The following is a 20,844-nucleotide window of genomic DNA, read 5'->3' as shown; positions in this document are numbered from 1 at the left end:
GTTGTGGAAGGTTTTGGAGATGGATTCTCCTCCATTGTCCAAACGGACTTGTCAAACCTTTTGTGTGGCCACATTCTCGACCAGAGCCACCCACTCTTGAAAGCAGGAGAAAGCCTAAGATTTTTCTACCAAGAGATACACCTAAACTTTAGGTGAGAAGCCATCAATAATAAGCAAGAAGTACTTGATACCACCCTGGGTAGTAGTCTGCATGGGACCGCACAAGTCCATATGGATAAGCTCCAGGATGTGAGAAGCCTAATGAGTACCCTCGTGAGGAAAAGGTTCTCTGTTGCTTGCCATGCAAACAAGCCACACAAGTGGAGTGGGAGGGTTTCAGTTGCAAAAGACCCTTGACCATCTGCTAAGAAGGCAGCTGCTAAAGAGAAGCATAGTTCAAGTGCTCGTATAGTGAGCATGCCACAACGTTCTATCCTCCTGAGCTACCAAGGCATGATAGCTTTGAAGAAGTTGTAGCAAATGAGACTGTGACTCATTCAAAGAGCCACCAAGGTCCTTCAACCCGTAAAGACCGCCTTCCTGTACACCTGTGGCAACAATCTGCAAGGTACTAGTGTCAATGATCTCAACAACTGAACTATCAAAGTAGACACCGTAGCCTTTCTCTACAATCTGAAACACTGAGGGCAAATTGCTGGAGAGCTTGGGAACATAAAGCACATCTCGGATAGTAGAAGGTTGGCCAAGAGAAGAGTTAAATTACACGTTACCCACACAAGAGGCCTCAAGGTTGGAAGCATTGCCAATGGACTCCTTCGAAGAGCCAGGCCGAATATCATGTAGAAAGGACCTGGCATGAGTCATGTGAGTAGCACACCCACTATCAACCACCCAATCCGTAAGATGTGAGGTGGCACGAACAGGTGAGTCCGCAGGAAGCTCCTCAATGCTAATGAAGACAGTCTCCTTGCTGGAAGAGAAACTCTGGGATTGGTTGGTGGGCTTCTTTGCAGAACTACCTTCTCTCTTCTTCTTGCAGCAGTCAGGCTGAATCTGACCTGTGTGACCACAATAATGGAAAGTAGGATCCTTATGAGTAGGATTGTTAGCAGGTTTAGAGTCAACTGAGTTGCTAGTGGGACCCCTAGACTGCCATTTGCCTTTGACCTTGACCTGAAGAAGAGTCTCCAAAGCACCCTGGCTTGTTTTCTTCCTCGTCACTCTTATCCTGAAGCATGCCAACAATAGTATGCAGATCGGGAGGAGAGGGAAGAAGTGAAATAGTATCACAAAAAGATGAGAAAGTTTCGGGCAATTTGGCGAGGAGCCAATGAATAAAGTCTTCATCGGTAGCCTTGCTCCCCAAAGAGACCAATTGCTTCTGGATGGTAACAAACTCTGAGATGGAATCCATGATGCTGGCAATATCACATATCTTCAGGTTGGCAAGCTCATTCTCCAAGGCAATCTTCTGAGTAGAGTTCTCTCTATGATACCTCCTTTGAATGGCATCCCACAATTCTTATGTGGTCTCATTATCATTGTCACCAAATTGACCAGCAACAGACGGTTTAATGTTGAAGATGATGTACGCATGTGCCCAAGCATCCTTATCAAGTTACAGTTGGCTGGGCGTCGGCCCCGGACCCCGGTAACAATACCCCATAGCTGATAATACCGGAGTAAAGCCATCTAGGATGGATTCCTTGGGAAGTTGGGAAACAGATGAAGAGATGACAGTCGGTGTAGAAGCCATGGAACACTCCTCTTGAATTTATAGCGGAAAGGTTGCAAGTAGGTACCCAAGGGCTGCCCACTCCTCCCTAGATGCTAGGTGAGGTGAAAGAAAGATGTAGAATTGTACTTTTACTGGAGATCAAGACACACGGGTGAAGATAGGAGCTAACCCAATGCACGATGACGTAAGGGAGGGAGAGGCTAATGGAGCAAGTGCACGGTGCTACCACTAGTCCAGGGTAGGGACAGAATACAAAGTCCGGGGTGGAGACAGAATACAAACGCCAAAAAAATTGTGATTTGCGTTAAGCTGCAGGGAGGGAGGGCTGGGGGAGAAAAAACGATGGTTGATAGTCTTCTTGGAGAGTGTAGAAGCAAAAGCTTGAAAACCTCAGCGCACTAATACCATGAGAGAATGATTGAAGGCAGCAAGCGGAAGCAGAGGAGAGACTTGGAGCAACCAGCAATTATCCAACACTTGAGCAAAAATGATGAATGAATTAAATCGCAAAAAGCCTGTTCTTATATACATCATGAAGGGCTGGTCGGCCAGCATAAAAACCCGTGACCGAGGACAAAGTCCACGACTAGGAAAAAACACCTAATAAAAGGTCGGAAAATTACCCAAAAATATCATATAAATATGCTAAATAAAAGGGGGCATAAAAGGGATCAAATGGGGCTAGAGATGATCATTCCAACAAACTCTACCTGCTGCATTCTTTGGGAAAGGTAATTCTTCTCATGTTTTTTGCTCTCCAATATGTGGGTCCTCATGAAGTTAGCGAACCAATTATAAGCATCTTTCTTCCCTATCCTCGGGGAAACGGTGGGGCTCAAAATGTGTACCCCTTCTGTAGAGCCAAGCTCTAGTGGCCAAGGACAAAGGCAAAAAATTCCAGCGGGGAAGACCAATTCAGATAAAACTTATGAGGCTAAAGATGATTCCAAGAAGCCAAAGAAAGTCTTGCAAAACGCCTGGCCATGCAATTGAAAATTGCTTTAAACTTTAAAACAAGGATAAGAAGAAGAAGGAATCCAACGAAGGTTCCAAATTCCAATAGTTCTGCCTCAGACAATTAGAGTTTGAAGAAAGAGAACTTTGCAAACGTTGTCCTTGAAGACTTTGCACTTATGGCTATTTGTAGCTACAATCCTGACCAGGATTCATGTCTCAGTGCAGGTGTCGCTCACCTTTGGTTTTGGATAGTGGTGCCTCTAAGCACATTACTTCTCAAAGAAGTTTGTGGAGTCTGTGCAAGTTGGTCACACAGTTAATAACGTCTCTTATCTTGTGGGGTCTGAGGCAAGAAACCATTTTAATCATGTGCCATGCTCGTAGAAAAAATACAGAGAGAGAAATGCATGAACTTCTAATGTGTAGAGAGAGCATAATTGCAAGTAACAGTCTGCTGGAAATACAGCAACTGTCCTGCAGACGTATTACAGGCTGCTGCTCCTTTCCACATGTTTATCTTTATCTAAACTCTCTTCCAAAGCATCAAAATCAAAAAGTTAAAATAATGTGTGAGAGTTTACGCACCGATTGTCTCGAAAGAAGATGGTACCTCACATCCCGTTGGTAACAGACCCTTCAAAATATGATCTACAAAATAAGAAAAGAAAACAACGGCAAGATTACCACATTATGATAGGTGAAGTTGGACCACCAGTGAACGATTAGGATTCAAGAAACTGAGAACTGAGCTTAAAGCCTCTACCCACAGACTCTGGTGTTTACACTATGTCAGACAGAATGGTAACAGAAGAAATCCTGACCATGCTGTAGATAATGAACTGATTTGGGAGACAAATTAAGCTATGATGACCACTACACCAACATGCCTTACTCTATGCAGATTGTTTCCTTCTCACTTTTTGAGCACTAAAGTAATAAACAATAATCACGAAAAGGGTTTTCATTAGGCCTGCTGTCACGAGTATCACTTCTGTGAGTGCCACATGGGCATGCTTCCTACTTGCAGCCGTTGGCAAAGTACATGGCAGAGTATGGCCTGATTGGGGCTGTTTTGGCAGCCCAATAGGTGCCTGGAGGTGCACAAGATATAGTCCAATAGTTAGGATGCAAATTGACTGTTGGGCACAATATGAACATAATAAAGAGCCTTTTGATGACTTTGTGGGGTCATAAAAGACCTAACCAACCTGATTACAACTTGCTATCAATTCTTTATATAAAGGCAAGTCACGGGTCATTCATAGGCATCTCTACCACTGGCTAGAAGACAGTCCTCATTTCCCAAACCCAAGCATTGGCAAATCACCACAAAAGATGCAAGTCATCTTTGTATGCAAGCGGTACATTGTATGCACAACTGTGAGGGTTGTTGCACAAAAGATGTGAATCAACAACTCATATTGTTGGACACTCATCCTTGAAAATTGTGAAATGGTTTGGACTTGAACTGTTGAGTCGAATGCATTGCCAATTGCACAACTGAGGGTGAGAACGTCACCCATGTTCAAGAACTAGGCCTGAACTCACTCATCGGGATCTGTAAAATAAGTGTGTGATTAGGGCTAACATTGAGATTTCATGGGCAAAGTGTGGACAAGTGGCCGTAAAAAATCAAGCTTAAGTGAACGTGTTGTGGATTCACTGTTCACGTTACTTCGAGATGGCTTCCTCTTCCTCCACCTCTGACACTAAGAGTTTGATGGAAATCAAACGATTTGATGGTCAGGGTTTTGATCTGTGGAAGGATCCTATGCAGGGCATTCTCTTCTTGAAAGATTGTGAGAATGCTTTGGAAGAGGTCAAGCCTGGTGAGATGCCTGACCAGGAGTGGGCTAAGCTGAATAAAAAGGCTATGGCCTACATTAAGATGGCAGTGAATGATGATCATCCTTGTAGATATCAAGGGCTTGGACATTGCATATGCAATATGGCAAAAGCTCAAGTCCACTTATGAGAATGCTACACCTGTCAATCAGGTACATTTGATGCGCAAATTGGTGAATATGAAGCTTGACGAGTCTAAGTCTGCTTCTGAGCACCTAAGTGCATTCACCGGTGTTTTGAGTCAGTTACAGGACACAGGGCTTCAGCTTTTTGATGATAAGCTGAAAGCCATCTTTTTGCTCATGACATTGCCTGACTCATGGGAAACACTTGTGGTTTCCTTGAGTAATAGCCCCAATCTCACCTATGATGGAGTGAGAGGCTCTATTCTCAATGAGGAGATTAGAAGAAAGTCTAGTGGGGAAGGTGGCAGTTCTGCCTACAATGCAAGAGGTAGAAGTGAAAAGCGTGATGCAGGTAACAGGACTCAAAATAGAAGCAAAAGTAAAACTAAGGACAAGGATGTCACTTGCTATCAATGTGGCAGAAAGGGTCATAAGAAACCCGATTGCAGGTATTTCAAGAAAGAGCTGGAAAGAAAGAAGGAAGCGCAGGAGAAGAAGAAGAAAGATGAGAAAAAGGGTGAAAAGTCAGAAAGTGGCTCCTCCAAGGATGCTGAGAATGCGAATGTATCTTCTAGTGTGGTCAGTGAGGAGTTGTCAGATCTTGAGGAGATCTTGGTTGCATCTTCATGCCCTTCAGATTATGTGATGGCAAATGCGGAAGACATGCTTATTTCTAGAAAAGATGTTATTGATGCATTGCTGAGTGCTAATGATGGCCTATCTCAGTCTTGGATAGTAGACTCTGGTGCCTCTTTCCATGTAACTCCATCTCTGGAGTGTTTTGCTACATATAGTGCGGGCAGGTATGGCAAGGTATACCTTGGTGATAATCATGCTTGCAATATTGAGGGAATGGGCACCATATGGTTGGCTCTTAACAATGGTCAAGAGCTTTTGTTGAATGATGTCCTGTATGTACCAGGCATTAAAAAGAGTTTGCTATCAGTGGGCCAGTTGGATGCACATGGTTTTACCACCATATTTGCTGGGGGTTCATGGAAGTTGCTTAAGGGCTCTATGCTCATTGTGAAGGGATGCAAGAGGGGTACTTTGTACTACCTTCATCGTAAAGCTTTGCCTGGCAAGTTTCTTGCAGTAGCCGAATTTGCTTCTCATTTGGAATTATGGCATAAGAGACTTGGCCACATGAGCCAAAAGGGTATTGATGTGCTCTCCTCTTTGAAGAGGGCTGATGTAAAGGGCACAAAACTAGATTTCTGTAATGATTTGTCTTTATGGAAAGCAAAAGAAATCTTCTTATTACTCTGGTGTCTCTCGCAAAGCTAATCCTCTTGATCATGTTCACTCTGATGTGTGCACTATGCCTGTTAAGTCTTTTGGTGGTGCACTGTATTTTGTTACATTCATTGATTATTGCACTAGGAAAGGTTGGGTCTATTTGTTGAAGAGCAAAGGTGAGACTTTTAATGCCTTTAGGAAATTTCATGCTTTTGTCACTACTCAAAAGAATGTTAAGCTTAAATGTCTCAGATCTGATAATGGAGGAGAAAGTGTATCTGCTGAATTTCAGCGTTTTTGTGACACTCATGGGATCAAAAGGGAGCTAACAGCCCCTTATAATCCATCGTCTAATGGTGTGGCTAAGAGGTATAATCGTACTTTGTGTGAGAGAGTGCGTTGCATGCTGTCCACAGCTAATCTCCCTCAAGAGTTTTGGGGAGAGGCACTCAAAACTGCAGTTCACATTCGCAATCGCTCTCCCAATAGTACGCTGAAAAATGGCATTCCAAAAGAGGTTTGGTCTGGCAAACCGGCTTCTTATGATCATTTGAGAGTATTTGGCTGCGAGGCTTTTGTTCATGTATGTAATGACTTGAGGACAAAGCTAGATATGAAGTCCATTAAAGGAGTCTTCCTGGGATATGGAGAAGAAGGTGAAATGGGCTATAGAGTGTGGTTACCGCAATTTAGAAAGGTAATACGCAGCCGGGATGTAGTATTCAATGAGGCAAAGTTGCTCAAAAATGCTACATCTGCTGATTTTGACAAGAAAACAGTCAAATTTCAGCCTCTTGTGCCTCCTATTGTAGTTGAAAAAGAGCCTCATGATGCATTACCACAAGCTGAAATTGATAATCAGCCGGTTAACCTTGAGACAGAAGAGGTAGGACAGGATGTTTATGCTCCAAATGAGGATGGACAGCCACCTGCATTGGCTGAAAATGATTTTCAGCAGCATGATAGAGCTGAAAATGAGTTGCCTTTTGATGTGGAACCATTGCCAGAGAATGTAGATCATTGGGTACGAAGGTCCACTCGTTGGAGAAGGCAACCGCAAAGATTTGATCCTTCTTTGCATCATGTTATGTTGTCAGATGAGGGTAAGCCTCTTACATAATACAAAGAGGCCAAGACATGTGAGTTAAGTAGTAAGTGGGAGCTTGCTATGCAAGAAGAGATTAAATCCTTGTATGCAAATGATACTTGGGATCTTGTGCCATTACCTAAGGGGAGGAAAGCTCTCCCGAATAAATGGGTGTACAAGGTGAAATCTGTGGATGGAAAGCCCAAGTACAAGGCAAGATTAGTTGCCAAGAGATATGCACAAAAGGAAGGCATTGACTTTCAAGAAGTCTTCTCACCTATTGTGAAGATGATTACCTTGCGTGTGCTATTTGCTCTCACGGCTGTACTTGACTTGGAATTGTATCAAATGGATGTGAAGACGGCATTTCTGCATGGTGACATTGATGAGGAAAGAGGGTTTTGTAGTTCCTGGTAAAGAGTAATGGGTGTGCAAACTAAAACGAAGCTTGTATGGTTTGAAACAAGCGCCACGTCAATGGTACAGGAAGTTTGACACTTTTATGCTCTCTCAAGGGTTCAAACGCAGCCATGCAGATCATTGTTTGTACATGAAAAAGGATGTGGATGGCAGCTCTATTATTCTTGTTCTTTATGTGGATGACATGCTCCTTGGTGGGAAAAATAAGGCTAGTCTTGATGCTCTCAAAATTCAGCTCAAATCAGCTTTTTCTATGAAGGATTTGGGAGAAGCAGAGCATATTTTGGGCATGCGGATTAAAAGAGATAGAAAGCTGAAATTGCTTTTCTTATCTCAAGAGAAGTACATTGCGAAAGTACTCGACAGATTCAATATGGCTGAAGCTAAGCCTCTTGGAGTTCCATTGCCTCCATACACTAAGCTTAGCAAAACTGACAGCCCAAAGGATGAGATGGCAATTAATGCGATGAAGGAAGTTCCATATGCATCAGCTTATGGCTCTCTTATGTATGCTATGGTTGCTACTCGTTCAGATATTGCTCATGCAGTGGGAGTTGTTAGCCGATACATGTCAAATCCTGGCAAAGCGCATTGGGAAGCTGTCAAATGCATCTTTAGATATTTGAAAGGTACAAAATCAAAGTGTATCTGTTATGGCAAAGGTGACCTAAAGTTGCAGGGATTCTGTGATGCAGACATGGCAGGTGACTTGGACACTAGGAAGTCTACCAGTGGATATGACTTTGCGGTTGCTAGTGGAGCAGTTTCTTTGTGTTCTAGGCTGCAAAGGATTGTGGCACTGAGCACCACTGAGGCTGAATATATTTCAGCCACTGAAGCTTCCAAGGAAGCTATTTGGTTAGGCAGGCTTGCAGAGGAGCTTGGTATGCCTGCTAGTACTCCAGTGTTGGGATGTGATAGCCAGAGTGCTGTCTACTTGGCCAAAAATGCCATGTTTCATGCTCGTACCAAGCACATTGATGTGAGGTACCATTTCATACGTCAGGTATTGGAGGATGGTCTAGTCACTTTGACTAAGATCAAAACACAGGATAACCCTGCAGATGTTCTCACCAAGAGTCTTGCTAAGGCTCAACATGAGCATTGCATACAGCTGGTGGGAATTGGATAGCCTAAAGGCGTCATTTATGCCTTTAAGTGGGAGGTTGTTGGGTATAAAGGCCTAAATAACCCCTCTGTACATGTTTGTACCTTATTTTTATTCTTTGGCCAGGTTCACATTGAACCTGGCCCATTTTAAAAGGTCACTTATAATAATAAAACAAAGAGAACCCTAGAAGTAGCATGGGTTTTTCCAAAATTCAACGAGCCTTCTCTCTCTCTCTCTCTCTCTCTCTCTCTCTCTCTCTCTCTCTCTCTCTCTCTCTGCGCATTCTCTTCTCCATCTCTCAGCCTGCACACAAAGCCCAAATCAGCCAGTGCATCTCTTCCTACTGCATTCCCTTGCTCCTGGGCACTCTCTCACGCATCTGTTATGGCAAAGGTGACCTAAAGTTGCAGGGATTCTGTGATGCAGACATGGCAGGTGACTTGGACACTAGGAAGTCTACCAGTGGATATGTCTTTGCAGTTGCTGGTGGAGCAGTTTCTTGGTGTTCTAGGCTGCAAAGGATTGTGGCACTGAGTACTACTGAGGCTGAATATATCTCAGCCACTGAAGCTTCCAAGGAAGCTATTTGGTTAGGCAGGCTTGCAGAGGAGCTTGGTATGCTTGCTAGTACTCCAATGTTGGGATGTGATAGCCAGAGTGCTGTCTACTTGGCCAAAAATGCCATGTTTCATGCTCGTACCAAGCACATTGATGTGAGGTACCATTTCATACGTCAGGTATTGGAGGATGGTCTAGTCACTTTGACTAAGATCAAAACACAGGATAACCCTACAGATGTTCTCACCAAGAGTCTTGCTAAGGCTCAACATGAGCATTGCATACAGCTGGGGGGAATTGTATAGCCTAAAGGCGTCATTTATGCCTTTAAGTGGGAGGTTGTTGGGTATAAAGGCCTAAATAACTCCTCTGTACATGTTTGTACCTTATTTTTATTCTTTGGCCAGGTTCACATTGAACCTGGCCCATTTTAAAAGGTTACTTATAATAATAAAAAAAAGAGAACCCTAGAAGTAGCGTGGGTTTTTCCAAAATTCAACGAGCCTTCTCTCTCTCTCTCTCTCTCTCTCTCTCTCTCTCTCTCTCTCTGTGCGCATTCTCTTCTCCATCTCTCAGCCTGCACACACAGCCCAAATCAGCCAGCGCATCTCTTCCTACTGCATTCCCTTGCTCCTGGGCACTCTCTCGCGCACTCAACAGTGCCCTCTCCAGTCCCGGAGATATGGCGGCCGATCCCTCTGCGAGAACCCCCCCTCCCCCCCCCCCCCCCCCCCCCCCCCCCCCCGACTCCCAATGTTCTGAGAGGCCAGCCGGCCTCTCTGAACGCCCGGCGGCCCCTTCCCACAGTTTTCCTCTCTAGTGGATCTCTCACATCAGCACCCCTCCCCGGCCTCTCCATCCCTCCGCCCTCCCTCACTGCCTCCCCCACCTCCTCCCCCAGCCTCGACACCGACTCTACCCACCGCAGTTCACTCTGCCCCGCCCTTATCATCCAAGCCCTCCCTCCCCCATCTGCCTTTCCAGAGCACTCTCGTTGCCCCCCAGCAGCCCCTGACCCGGCACGGAGGCAGCCTGCACGATTTGTCCATCGCTTGATTCACTGATTTTCTGAGCTTATCATCCAAGCCCTCCCTCCCCCATCTGCCTTTCCAGAGCACTCTCGTCGCCCCCAGCAGCCCCTGACCCGGCACGGAAGCAGCCGGTGCGATATGTCCATCGCTTGATTCACTGATTTTCTGAGCCGGTAGAGATGACCATTGCCGCCTCCCCGGTGAGGGCTCTCTTGCCAGAGTCCCCAGGTGGGGCCCCCAAGATCCTGGGACAACCTGTGGGCTACAAATTCTTCCAATGTCTGCTGACGGAAGGGACCGATATATTTGAGGAGACAATTATCATGTGCATGATCAATGCCATGTACCTTCTCAGGGCTAGTCCAGAGGAAGGCAACTAGAAAAAGACAGTTAGAACCAGAATTTAGGAGCACAGAATGCTATTGGCAGTATGGACTTGGAGGAAAAGGACGGCTTGGAGAAGATGGTGCTGTCGGCTGCTTACAGAAGGTGGGCGGCTGGACCAAACTGAGGCGGCTGGCCTATCAGAGGCGGCTGCATCAAATCTAGGGCAGCCCTGCGTTTTATGAATGGAAAAGCCAGGACTGCTGGCCGACTGCTGGTCGGCCAGTTCCCCAAGCAAAATAAAGGCCTATAAATAGGCCAAGAAGCTCCTCTTTCAATTCATTCAATCCTCTAGGGATTGGGTCTCTAGGAGTCCCATAGGGGGACAGTTTTGGGTGTTGTTCACCTTTTAGATGAAGGCAGCCTAGGGCTGTGTAAGAGTACCTTTTTGTACTATATGAAGATACCTGAATTTCTAGCATTTCTCTCTCTCTATTCTCTCTATATCTGCGTTTTGCATCAGCATGTTGCCAGTAGTGTTTAGGGCTGAAAGAAGACTCCCAGAGCTTCCGCGTGTTACATTGGTATCAGAGCATCAGGCTCAGCAAAGCTAAACACTGATTCAGTCCCATATGATGGTGTACAAGTCCAAGGTACAGGAAAGTACACGGATACGAAGCCCAAGGCAAGGAACACAGAATCGGGAAGAGCTCCCAGGAGGTTTGTTGGTGGTGTTCCACAGTGCCAGATGGGGATGGCAGTTCCGTGAGCCAGATAGGTTCTCAGGTAACGGTCCCAAGGGAGGTTGATCCTCCAAGGGTGATGTGAGAGTGCCAGACTCAGTTCCAGGAATGAAGACCAAGACGGTGTTCAGAGTCAGGGCAGGAATGGATTGTGGACTAGAGGAAGACCAGATGCATAGATCTTCATCAGAGACAGAGTGGTTTGGAGAACAGGCCGGGTTTTCAGAGAAAAAGGTTTGCCAGGGATGGATGATGACAGAGGGACTTCGGGAAAAGATTTGGGATGATGACAGTCATCCAAGAGCAGGTTGGAATCCCGTCATCAAGTTTAGCAGAGGGGGATATCATGTGCATGATCAATGCCATGTACCTTCTCAGGGCTAGTCCAGAGGAAGGCAACTAGAAAAAGACAGTTAGAACCAGAATTTAGGAGCACAGAATGCTATTGGCAGTATGGACTTGGAGGAAAAGGACGGCTTGGAGAAGATGGTGCTGTCGGCTGCTTACAGAAGGTGGGCGGCTGGACCAAACTGAGGCGGCTGGCCTATCAGAGGTGGCTGCATCAAATCTAGGGCAGCCCTGCGTTTTATGAATGGAAAAGCCAGGACTGCTGGCCGACTGCTGGTCGGCCAGTTCCCCAAGCAAAATAAAGGCCTATAAATAGGCCAAGAAGCTCCTCTTTCAATTCATTCAATCCTCTAGGGATTGGGTCTCTAGGAGTCCCATAGGGGGACAGTTTTGGGTGTTGTTCACCTTTTAGATGAAGGCAGCCTAGGGCTGTGTAAGAGTACCTTTTTGTACTATATGAAGATACCTGAATTTCTAGCATTTCTCTCTCTCTATTCTCTCTATATCTGCGTTTTGCATCAGCATGTTGCCAGTAGTGTTTAGGGCTGAAAGAAGACTCCCAGAGCTTCCGCGTGTTACAACAATAGCCCCTGTTCGGTTATGTGTGGTTTTCACCACTCCAGGCCCTCTACGCCAGATAATGGCACAATGATCTTCTCTTTCCCCTTCAGTGCAGCCCCGAAGACACAGTGGGATCTTGAGTTGGTGGCAACTGCCATCCAGGGTCACTGCCATCCAGGGTCAGGCAGTCGAGCTCTCCCACCATCTCCACAATCTTCGCATCACCAACATTCTCACCCATTTTTGGCCTCTGGCTAGGATGGAGCTTGGAGGTTCAGTCCATCGTGCCAGGACGGGGAGATGGTAGTCTCCAGCCTAGAGGTGTTGCTCTTTGTATTCATGCATACTTCTGCTGTGGTACCTCTTCCCCCCTCTTACAGATACTTCCACTGTGATCGATGGAGTCTGGAGTATGCATATGCGCGCGCTCGTACAGAGTGGTGTCACATGGAGGACAAGATAAGTGGCCGCCTGGTGCGCCTTCGCCCCCGCACGGCTTGTGATTATTCCCCGTCTAAACCCTCGCCCAAGACTCTTCGAGTGGAGGGCAGTTCCGCTAGTGCCGCATCACACAGAGATTGATATGCGGATTGTTTCGTGGAACATTCAGGGTTTGGGGGAGCCTCAGTGCTTTCATAGACGAGGCGTCCTACAAGGTGAGCTTTAGAGGGCCATAGTGGGGGGACCCATAGACATTCTTTTCCTCCAAGAGCATTATCTCTCAGAGGGGCGTACCCGCAGATGCGAGAAGATTCTTCTAGGCAGGAGTCGTACTTTCTGGTCCCCATCCTTCGGCCCCTCTGGGACACAGGGAGGGGTGTGTATATCTGTCAGCGAGTAGCTGCTACCGACAATGACTGGCTCAGGAGTCATTGTCCCGAGGTGAATGCTGCTGGAGGTAGAGCCCTCTTTTGCAGCTCAGTCCGGCACGCCCTCCCTCAAGCTGACTTTTGGTGCTTGGGCGGTGACTTCAACATGATAGTGGCAGCAGAGGACAGACTCGGAGGTGGCATAGCCACAGTTTCTGAAGGAGTTCAGCTATTAGGGGTACTTCAGCAAGAGGCGTGAGAGTGTGAGAGAGGAACACAACTGCTCATGTATTGATAAAAATGAAGTACAATAGCCACATAAATATGTGACCTAAAAGGTGTGTTCACATGGTCCGGCCATAAAGTGTGCCAGGTGGACCAAATCACTTATAAACTATTATAAGTGAAACTAAGCTAAAACTGGGGGAAAAAACCTCCACTAACTGAAGTAAAAAGTGCCCCAGTAACCTACTGATGATCACTAGCACTCCCCCGGGTGCATACACAGCATAAAACCCAACAAACCCCCTTGGAGTGATATGTGATCACTGTACATCATCCACCAAAAGGAAACAAATTCAAAGCAGTGCGGAATGCTTCGAATTTCGGACGTGGTAATGCCTTGGTGAAGATGTCTGCCACATTCTGATCTGTAGTAGGGCAGTAGATCAGACTGATATCACCTGCCTAGAATCTCTCCCGAACAAAATGATAGTGAATCTCAATGTGTTTCGTGCGAGCATGAAACACAGGATTCCTGGCCACGGCAATGGCACTCTGACTATCAGTATAGATAGGTGTAGGCTCCTCCACTGAAATATCCATATCAGTCATGAGACGACGCAGCCAGACACACTCAACGGTAGTAGTGTAGGCTGCTCTGTACTCTGCCTCACAAGACGAAGTGGCCACTGTGGTCTGTTTCTTGCTTAGCCAAGAAATACATGAAGAGCCAAGAAAGAAACAATTTCCACTAGTGGAATGTCTGGTATCAAAATCACCAGCCCAATCTGAATCGCTGTAAGCATATAACTGCATGTCACCCCCCTCAGGATAAAGCAATCCAAGAGACAAGGTACCCTGCAAATACCGAAATACACACTTCACAGCTTGCCAATGTGACAATCGCGGGCTGTGTATGAATCTGCTCAACTGAGATACGGCATACTGAATATCTGGCCGTGTAGTACACAAGTAAATAAGGCACCTAACAGCCTGAGAATATGTAGTGGCATCAAATAAAATACTGTCATCTTGTAGTGACAGTTTCATCCCAGGCTCCATAGAAGTGCTAATAGGCTTGCAATCCTGAAATTTAAACTTCTCCAGAAGTTTAGCAACATACTGAGATTGCAACAACCCAATGCCTCTATTATCCTGCACAAACTGTATGCCCAAATAGTAGTGTACGAGCCCCAAATCAGACATGTCAAATGTCTGTTGCAGTATCTCTTTAAAAGCTGCAATTTTGTCATCGTTTGATCCCATGAGCAAAAGATCATCTACATAAAGACTGATGACCAGCAGATCTTTCTCTTCTTTCTTTACAAACAAAGTGGCTTCTGATGGACTGTTCACAAAGCCTTGAGTGAGCGTGAAAGCATCTATCTTTGCATACCAAGATCGTGGAGCTTGTTTCAAACCATACAAGGCCTTTTTCCGCCTGCATACTTTCCCTTCATGACCATGTTCTGCAAAACCTATGGGCTGATGTACATAAACTTCCTCCTCGAGGTCCCCATGTAGGAAAGTAGTCTTGATGTCCAATTGATGAACAACCCATCCACGATGTGCAGCCAATGCAATGACACACCTAAGTGTCGACATACGGGATGTAGGAGCAAATGTCTCCTCATAATCAATGCCCTTCTTCTGTGCATAGCCCTTTGCAACTAGACGGGCTTTGTACCTGTCAATGGATCCATATGCATGTCTTTTCAACTTATAGACCCACTTAGTACCAATGGCTTTCTTGCCTTTGGGCAGATCAACCAAATCCCATGTTTGATTCTTTTTAATAGAATCAAGTTCATCCTGCATGGCTTTGTTCCAATGCACATTGTCTCGTGCATCCACAAATGAATCAGGCTCATCATCATCCCGTAAACTGGCTGCCATAACCATATTTAAATCCATGATGTGTGCATGCTCATTGGTCCGTGTCTCCCTACGAGTACGGCCAGCAAGAGGACCCTCTAGATGGCTGTCCTGTAATGTCCTCAGATACCATCTAGGTATATGTCTGACCTGTGGAGCCTGTTGCCCCATTTGTAGCTCAACTTCTGGCTCAATTTGCTGCTGAATTTCTGCACCACCTTCATGATTGGCTGGCTGTCCTGCACCCTCATGGGTTGGATCACCAACTCTAGAATGAAACTCCATAGGTAGTAGACCTTCAAACACATCATTTTCAGCCTGATTTGCATCATTTTCAGCCTGATTTGCATCATAACCAGCCATGGATATTTCTGATTTTTCATCAAAATCACATCCCAACTAGTAAATATCTTCTTCGACAGTGGGTCATATAACCGGTAGCCCTTGCTCTCACGGCTATACCCAACAAAAATACATTTTGTGGCTTTATCATCCAACTTCCTCCTCAACTCTTTGGGTATGTGTGCATATGCAAGACACCCAAAAGTACGAAAATGTGATACCGAAGGCTTGCGGCCATGCCAAGCCTCAAAAGGAGTAGTGGAAACCAATGCCTTTGTGGGACATCGATTCAAAATATGACAAGCACACATAACAGCTTCCACCCAAAAGACATGTGGTAGCTTCTTTGCCTTTAACATACATCTGGCCATCTCCATGAGTGACCGATTCTTCCTTTCTGCAACTCCATTCTGCTGTGGAGTATAAGGAGTAGTATACTGATGTTTGATACCTCTACTCTCATTTTCTGATCACGCCTCGGTTATTCTGTCCTTAGAAGACCCCTGGAGGCACGACAAGCATGTGAGCTCGAGGATTCCGGACAGCCTCATTCAGCAGCCTGAGATATGCAACAGGATCGAGCAGATATGGGCAAGATTGGACTTTCTTTCAGGCACTGCTCCGTGCACATTGGATGTGGGCTTAGGGGAGATCAGCGGTTTCCTGCAGGAGGCAGCTCGATTAGAGGATTTCCGGGAGTAGGAGAGGAGTTTAAGGAGAAGTCTTGCCTCTTTACAACGGCTTCAGGAGAGGTCGAGAGTCAGCTTGCCGCTGCTTGCACGGAGATTAGATCCATAGAGGAGAGGAGGGTGGAGTACAAGTATCATGCCTGGGCGCCTCTTTCTGGACGACTTAGGCCGGCGACAGAGTCACAGTGGATTTCTTTGAGATAGCTGGCCCCCACAGGAGGAGAGATGGTATTCATAGGTTGCGTGGCCAAGATGGAGCTATTGTTTCAGACCCCACCCCCCCCCCCCAAGCCATCGCTACGGACTTTTTTCGATCCCTTCTCACATCTCCACATGTAGTGGACACACGCGAGAGGGTCTGGCGGCATACGAGGAAGGTGGTTCCCCCATCTCTTCGGTCATTCTTATTGTCACCATTTACTATTGAGGAGTTGACGGAGGCATTGACGGCACTTCCTAGGGGCAAATGCCCTAGGGCGGACGGGCTTCTAGTCTCCTTTCTTTGCCATTTGGGACCTCATGGAAGGTAGCCTTCAAGCTGCCTTCAATGAGATTATGATCACAGGTGCCATGCCAGAGAGGCTCTCAGAGGGCTTGATTCACTTGATTCAAAAGGAGGGTGGTGACAGATTGGAGATCCGGCAGTGGAGACTCATCACTCTTCTAGGGACAGGCTATAAGATCTTGGCTAAGACCATTAGCAAGAGACTTTAGCCTTTTCTCCCAAACTTGATCCACGACACTCAGACCGGCTTTGTTCGGGATCGGAGCATTCTGGACAACATCTTTACCTTCTGAGAGGCAACAACTTCGGCCAAGATGCGGCAACAGGACCTCATTGTGCTACTCCTAGACTTTAAGAAAGCTTATGATAGGGTGGATTGGAGCTTTCTGGAGGGCACAATGAGCCGGATGGGATTCCCCATGGAGTGGATTTGTGGTGTCTCAGGACTTTACTCAGCCTCACACAGCCAGGTTCTCATTTAGGGAGCCTGTGTGGCGACAGATTCCCCCTCTCCCACTCGGTTAGACAGGGCTGTCCTCTAGCACCTTACCTTTTCCTATTCGTCACTGAGGCCATGAGTAGTTTTCTCTCCGCCCAAGAGACCGGGCTTCGGGGATTGCGTTATCCACTCCGCACGCAAGAAGAGCTGCTGGACTCAAAGTTTGAAGACGACACAACAGCTTTCCTTGCAGGAGATGAGGGGAATCTACAGAGATTTGCGGAGGCGATCGAGATTTTTTGTTGCGCATCAGGAGCACAGATCAACTAGCACAAGTCATGTGGTTTTTGGGTAGGCTCAACACCCACCCCAACTTGGCGACTAGTTGAGGATTTCCAGGGGATCCCGAGGGGCACTCCAGTTCGTTATCTCGGATGCCAGGTTGGCATTGATCTCTCTCCCGAGCAGCAGCTCACCCCACTTCTTCTGAGTATTCAGAAGAAGCTTCTATATTGGAGCTCGGCGAGGCTCTCCCTAGCAGGCAAAGTGGTGGTGGCGAACTAGGTGCTTCTTGCCACCATGTGGTACATCACTTCGTGCTAGGCCTTTTCTCAGGCATGTATTGGCCAAGTACAGCGACGATTGATCCAGAACTTCTTATGGGCCGGAAGTGATGAGAGGCCAGCCAGGACCTCGGCATGGAGAATGATCATTCAGCCACATCGCAAAGGGGGGCCAAGCCTCATCACCCTACTATCCAGAGCCGCGCCCTGCTGGGCAAGCTGATTGTTAGAGGCCTCCTTCCCAGTGGTGAGCTTTGGAAAGATTTCCTATTGGCCTGGATTTTAGCCCACACTCCGAGTCTTGGGGGCCCTTGGCTGCAAAGTACCAACTGGATCTTCACAGAGATGCAAGCCCGTGGTTTTAGCCTGGCTTTTGAAGACAGATTTGCAGCCAGTTTACTTCGTGCTTGGGATCATCTTAGCCCAGCCCTCAGACAGATAGCTCCAATTGCCTCAAAGGAGCGGATTCAACAGCCTTTGGTCTGGAACTCCCTAATCCATTTACCCAGTGGCCACATGCCAGGGGCCCGACCACATGTTTCTTGGGGCGCCTTGAGCATGAGACCAACCAGGTCTCTTGGAGATTAGATCGCCCATAGGCAATTACCTCCGGAGGTGCATGAGAGAGGCCTGCCAGGGATCCGGGGTAGAGATAGGCTCAGCATCGACATCAACTCAGCGATCCCTCAGGAGTGGCTGACTCCTCAAGACCCGACCTCCCCAGTGTGACTAGGTGTGTTTACCAGACACGATATCCTCGTTGCAGTCCACGGAGCGGATGAGGACAGTAGTCTGCTCACTTCTTCGATTGGATCCCATGGCAGACTAAAGAGATCTAAGCTTCCCTTGGAGGATTTTAGTGGTTGCACCTTGCAGAGGGTGAGGGTGATTGGTTTTCAAGCACGGGAATGGCATATTGATCCAGCACCAGCCAAGGTGACCAAGGAGAGATTATGGCGGCTATGGATATGGGAGTGCAGACCTCTCATGCGCCTTCAGTGGGACCCAAAAGAGTGGACTTGGCATGATCCAACGGATTGGGGGGAGACTCTGGGTGCCCCCTTCTTTGCATATACTGCGCGGCTAGGCCGCAGGATCCAAATGCTTGAGATAGATGGCACACCAACAACAACAGCACATTGGCAGTCTCAGGGCCTCTCACAGCGTTTCCTTTTGGAAGAGACTGTGGGAAAGCTTTCGGCCAAGAAAGATCACCCTCTTTCTTTGGTTGATGGTGCATAGGATTTTGGCGATTAGTACTTGGCTGGCAGTTGGTGGCCAACCAGCAGCATGCCCCCACCCTCAGGAGTCTCAAGGACATTGCCTTTGGGATTGCCTAAAGGCTCAGCAGATTTGGTAGCGGATTCTCCGCATCTTTGCTATGGATAGGGCACCGACCCAGACCATCACATGGGGCACTGTCGCTTGGGCCACAAAGGCTAGAGTGGTCAGGGCTCAGGAGGAGGATGGGGGAGGGCTAGGCCTTTAGGTCTCTCACCATCCTGTTGCAGCAATACTAGTCACAACCCCACCCACAGGCGACTGGCGGCCAAGTTCATGCCAGAGATGGGAGATTTGCAGTAGCATAGTAGCCTGGCACAGTTGGCATGATAGATGCAGTGAGGCCATCGAGTGTACCCACACTCCGCCGACAGAGACCATCAGGAGCGTATGGCTTGATATCATTCACACCCTCCGTAGTCAGTGGGGGAAGTTACAGGGAGGTTCTGACCGCATGCGGAAGCAGCGGGAAGCTTCTTGAGACTTTGGAGGCCTGGCCCTTTCCTCACATATAGACGCGGTGACCCCATTTGGCACTACAGACCACCTGCATGGTTGTTCCCACCCCCCCCTCCCCCTATATGAGATAGCTTGCTCCTCACAGAGCGGCTAGCCAGAGGAGAAGTGTCTCTTCCCCTTATGATCATTTGATTCCCACCCTTAAATGAGGCGAGTTTGTATTTAGCCCTTCCTAGTTGTATCTAGCCCTTTGTAGCTATTTTTCTTTAACTAATTGAAGGATCTTTTTCCAAGAAAAAAAAAAAAAAGATATGCTCTATTTTACGTGGCTCCTGACCAACAGAAGTCAGAAATGTGGTACAATCGCAAAAGAGAGTGCAACTAGCTCAAGGAGAGCTCATTGATGGTGAGAGCACTGAAAAAATAATGAGGTGTAGATGTCAAATGATGGTTGCATCTCCTAGCAATAAGGCTTGTACATAGAGATAAGGGAGGGCAAGCTCAAATGCCATCTCGCCTTGCAACAAGTACATCAGCAGCCACCTCACTAAATTGTGGACCATGGGTACAACTGGCAAGGTATCCAAGACAACAAAATGTTGCAGCAGAATAATTACCCTATACACACAACAGAAGAGCCTTGATCGGCAGTTAAATGCCTTGTTTTGGAGTGATCTATCCATTCACTCACGTGAGTCATCCAGTTTGGTATAGCAAACACAAGAGCAATCATTTAGCTTACCAGCTGGCCAATAATTGTAGCCTAGCACAACTTGATGTGGCACCACTTCGACTTCCATCATGGACCTTAAGGAAGCCAATCTATCATCTGGAAGCTCACAGAGGCCTGAAAAACACACCAAAAAAACTCACTTTCATTACACACAACAAAGTTCTTTATTGTAATTATCTCCAGAGCACAGGCTTCACATGGACATGATAGCTCCAATGCTTTAATATGAAGGAGCAACACCTACAAAGAAATCCACGTGATCTTCATCCGTTTTAAAACAGTGCCATTTATTATTTCTACAAAGCCCACCTGATACATTGTTGATTTGATTCTTACTTGTAGCAAGAACATGAATAAACTCAGTAAAGTTATTGATGTTGAACCAAAAAATGCATTTCATTTAACGAAACAAATGGGTGCTATTAAAGCTCCAGACAAGGATATTTACTTAGATCAGTGATGTGCTCAGCCAAAATGACAAGCCTTGTATCGGAGTTTGATGGATCAGGCACAATATGCCTTACTCGAGGCATGTCGAACACATACCTGAAAACAATTTTTTTGAACCTATTAGTAGCTTGTGACCAATAGTTTTGAAAAAAATTATGTGCACACTCTCAAAACAAAAAACTGAGGCACACAAAAATCTGAATGCAAAGTGTATTCCGAACTCCTCTAAAAGATTTCCAACTTCCACAGTAAAATTCATACGTAAGTTTATATGCCTATGGGCTAGAGATGGGTGAAACAGCCATGCCAATGGATGAGGAGCCAAACCAGCTAGACATACAAAAACGTGGTGGTTTGTGTGCTACTAAGCCTAAAACAGCCCATTTACTCCCTGATAGTTCCTGCAAAGCAAACACCCATGCAATCCAA

The 20,844-nt window shown here is 46.6% G+C and overlaps 1 protein-coding gene across 2 annotated transcripts in view; it reads right to left on the bottom strand.

Moving 5' to 3' along the window:
* The window catches only part of LOC147625738 (S-adenosyl-L-methionine-dependent methyltransferases superfamily protein), a 42,148-nt gene that overhangs the window by 9,805 nt on the left and 11,499 nt on the right, over nt 1-20,844 (bottom strand). For both annotated transcript variants that reach the window (XM_086817272.1, XM_086817273.1), the window contains exons 3-5: nt 20,414-20,511; nt 19,975-20,079; nt 3,242-3,304 (exon numbers count right to left, since the gene is read on the bottom strand). In XM_086817272.1, coding sequence (XP_086673398.1) covers nt 3,242-3,304; nt 19,975-20,079; nt 20,414-20,511 — 266 coding nt within the window. The remainder of the gene's footprint in view (nt 1-3,241; nt 3,305-19,974; nt 20,080-20,413; nt 20,512-20,844) is intronic.

Source organism: Cibotium barometz, chromosome 23 (assembly GCF_041138505.1).
Source record: "Cibotium barometz isolate CiBa-2024 chromosome 23, ASM4113850v1, whole genome shotgun sequence".
NCBI lineage: Eukaryota > Viridiplantae > Streptophyta > Polypodiopsida > Cyatheales > Cibotiaceae > Cibotium > Cibotium barometz.
Note: the sequence above shows the minus strand (reverse complement) of the source record. Positions and strands in the feature narration are given on the sequence as shown.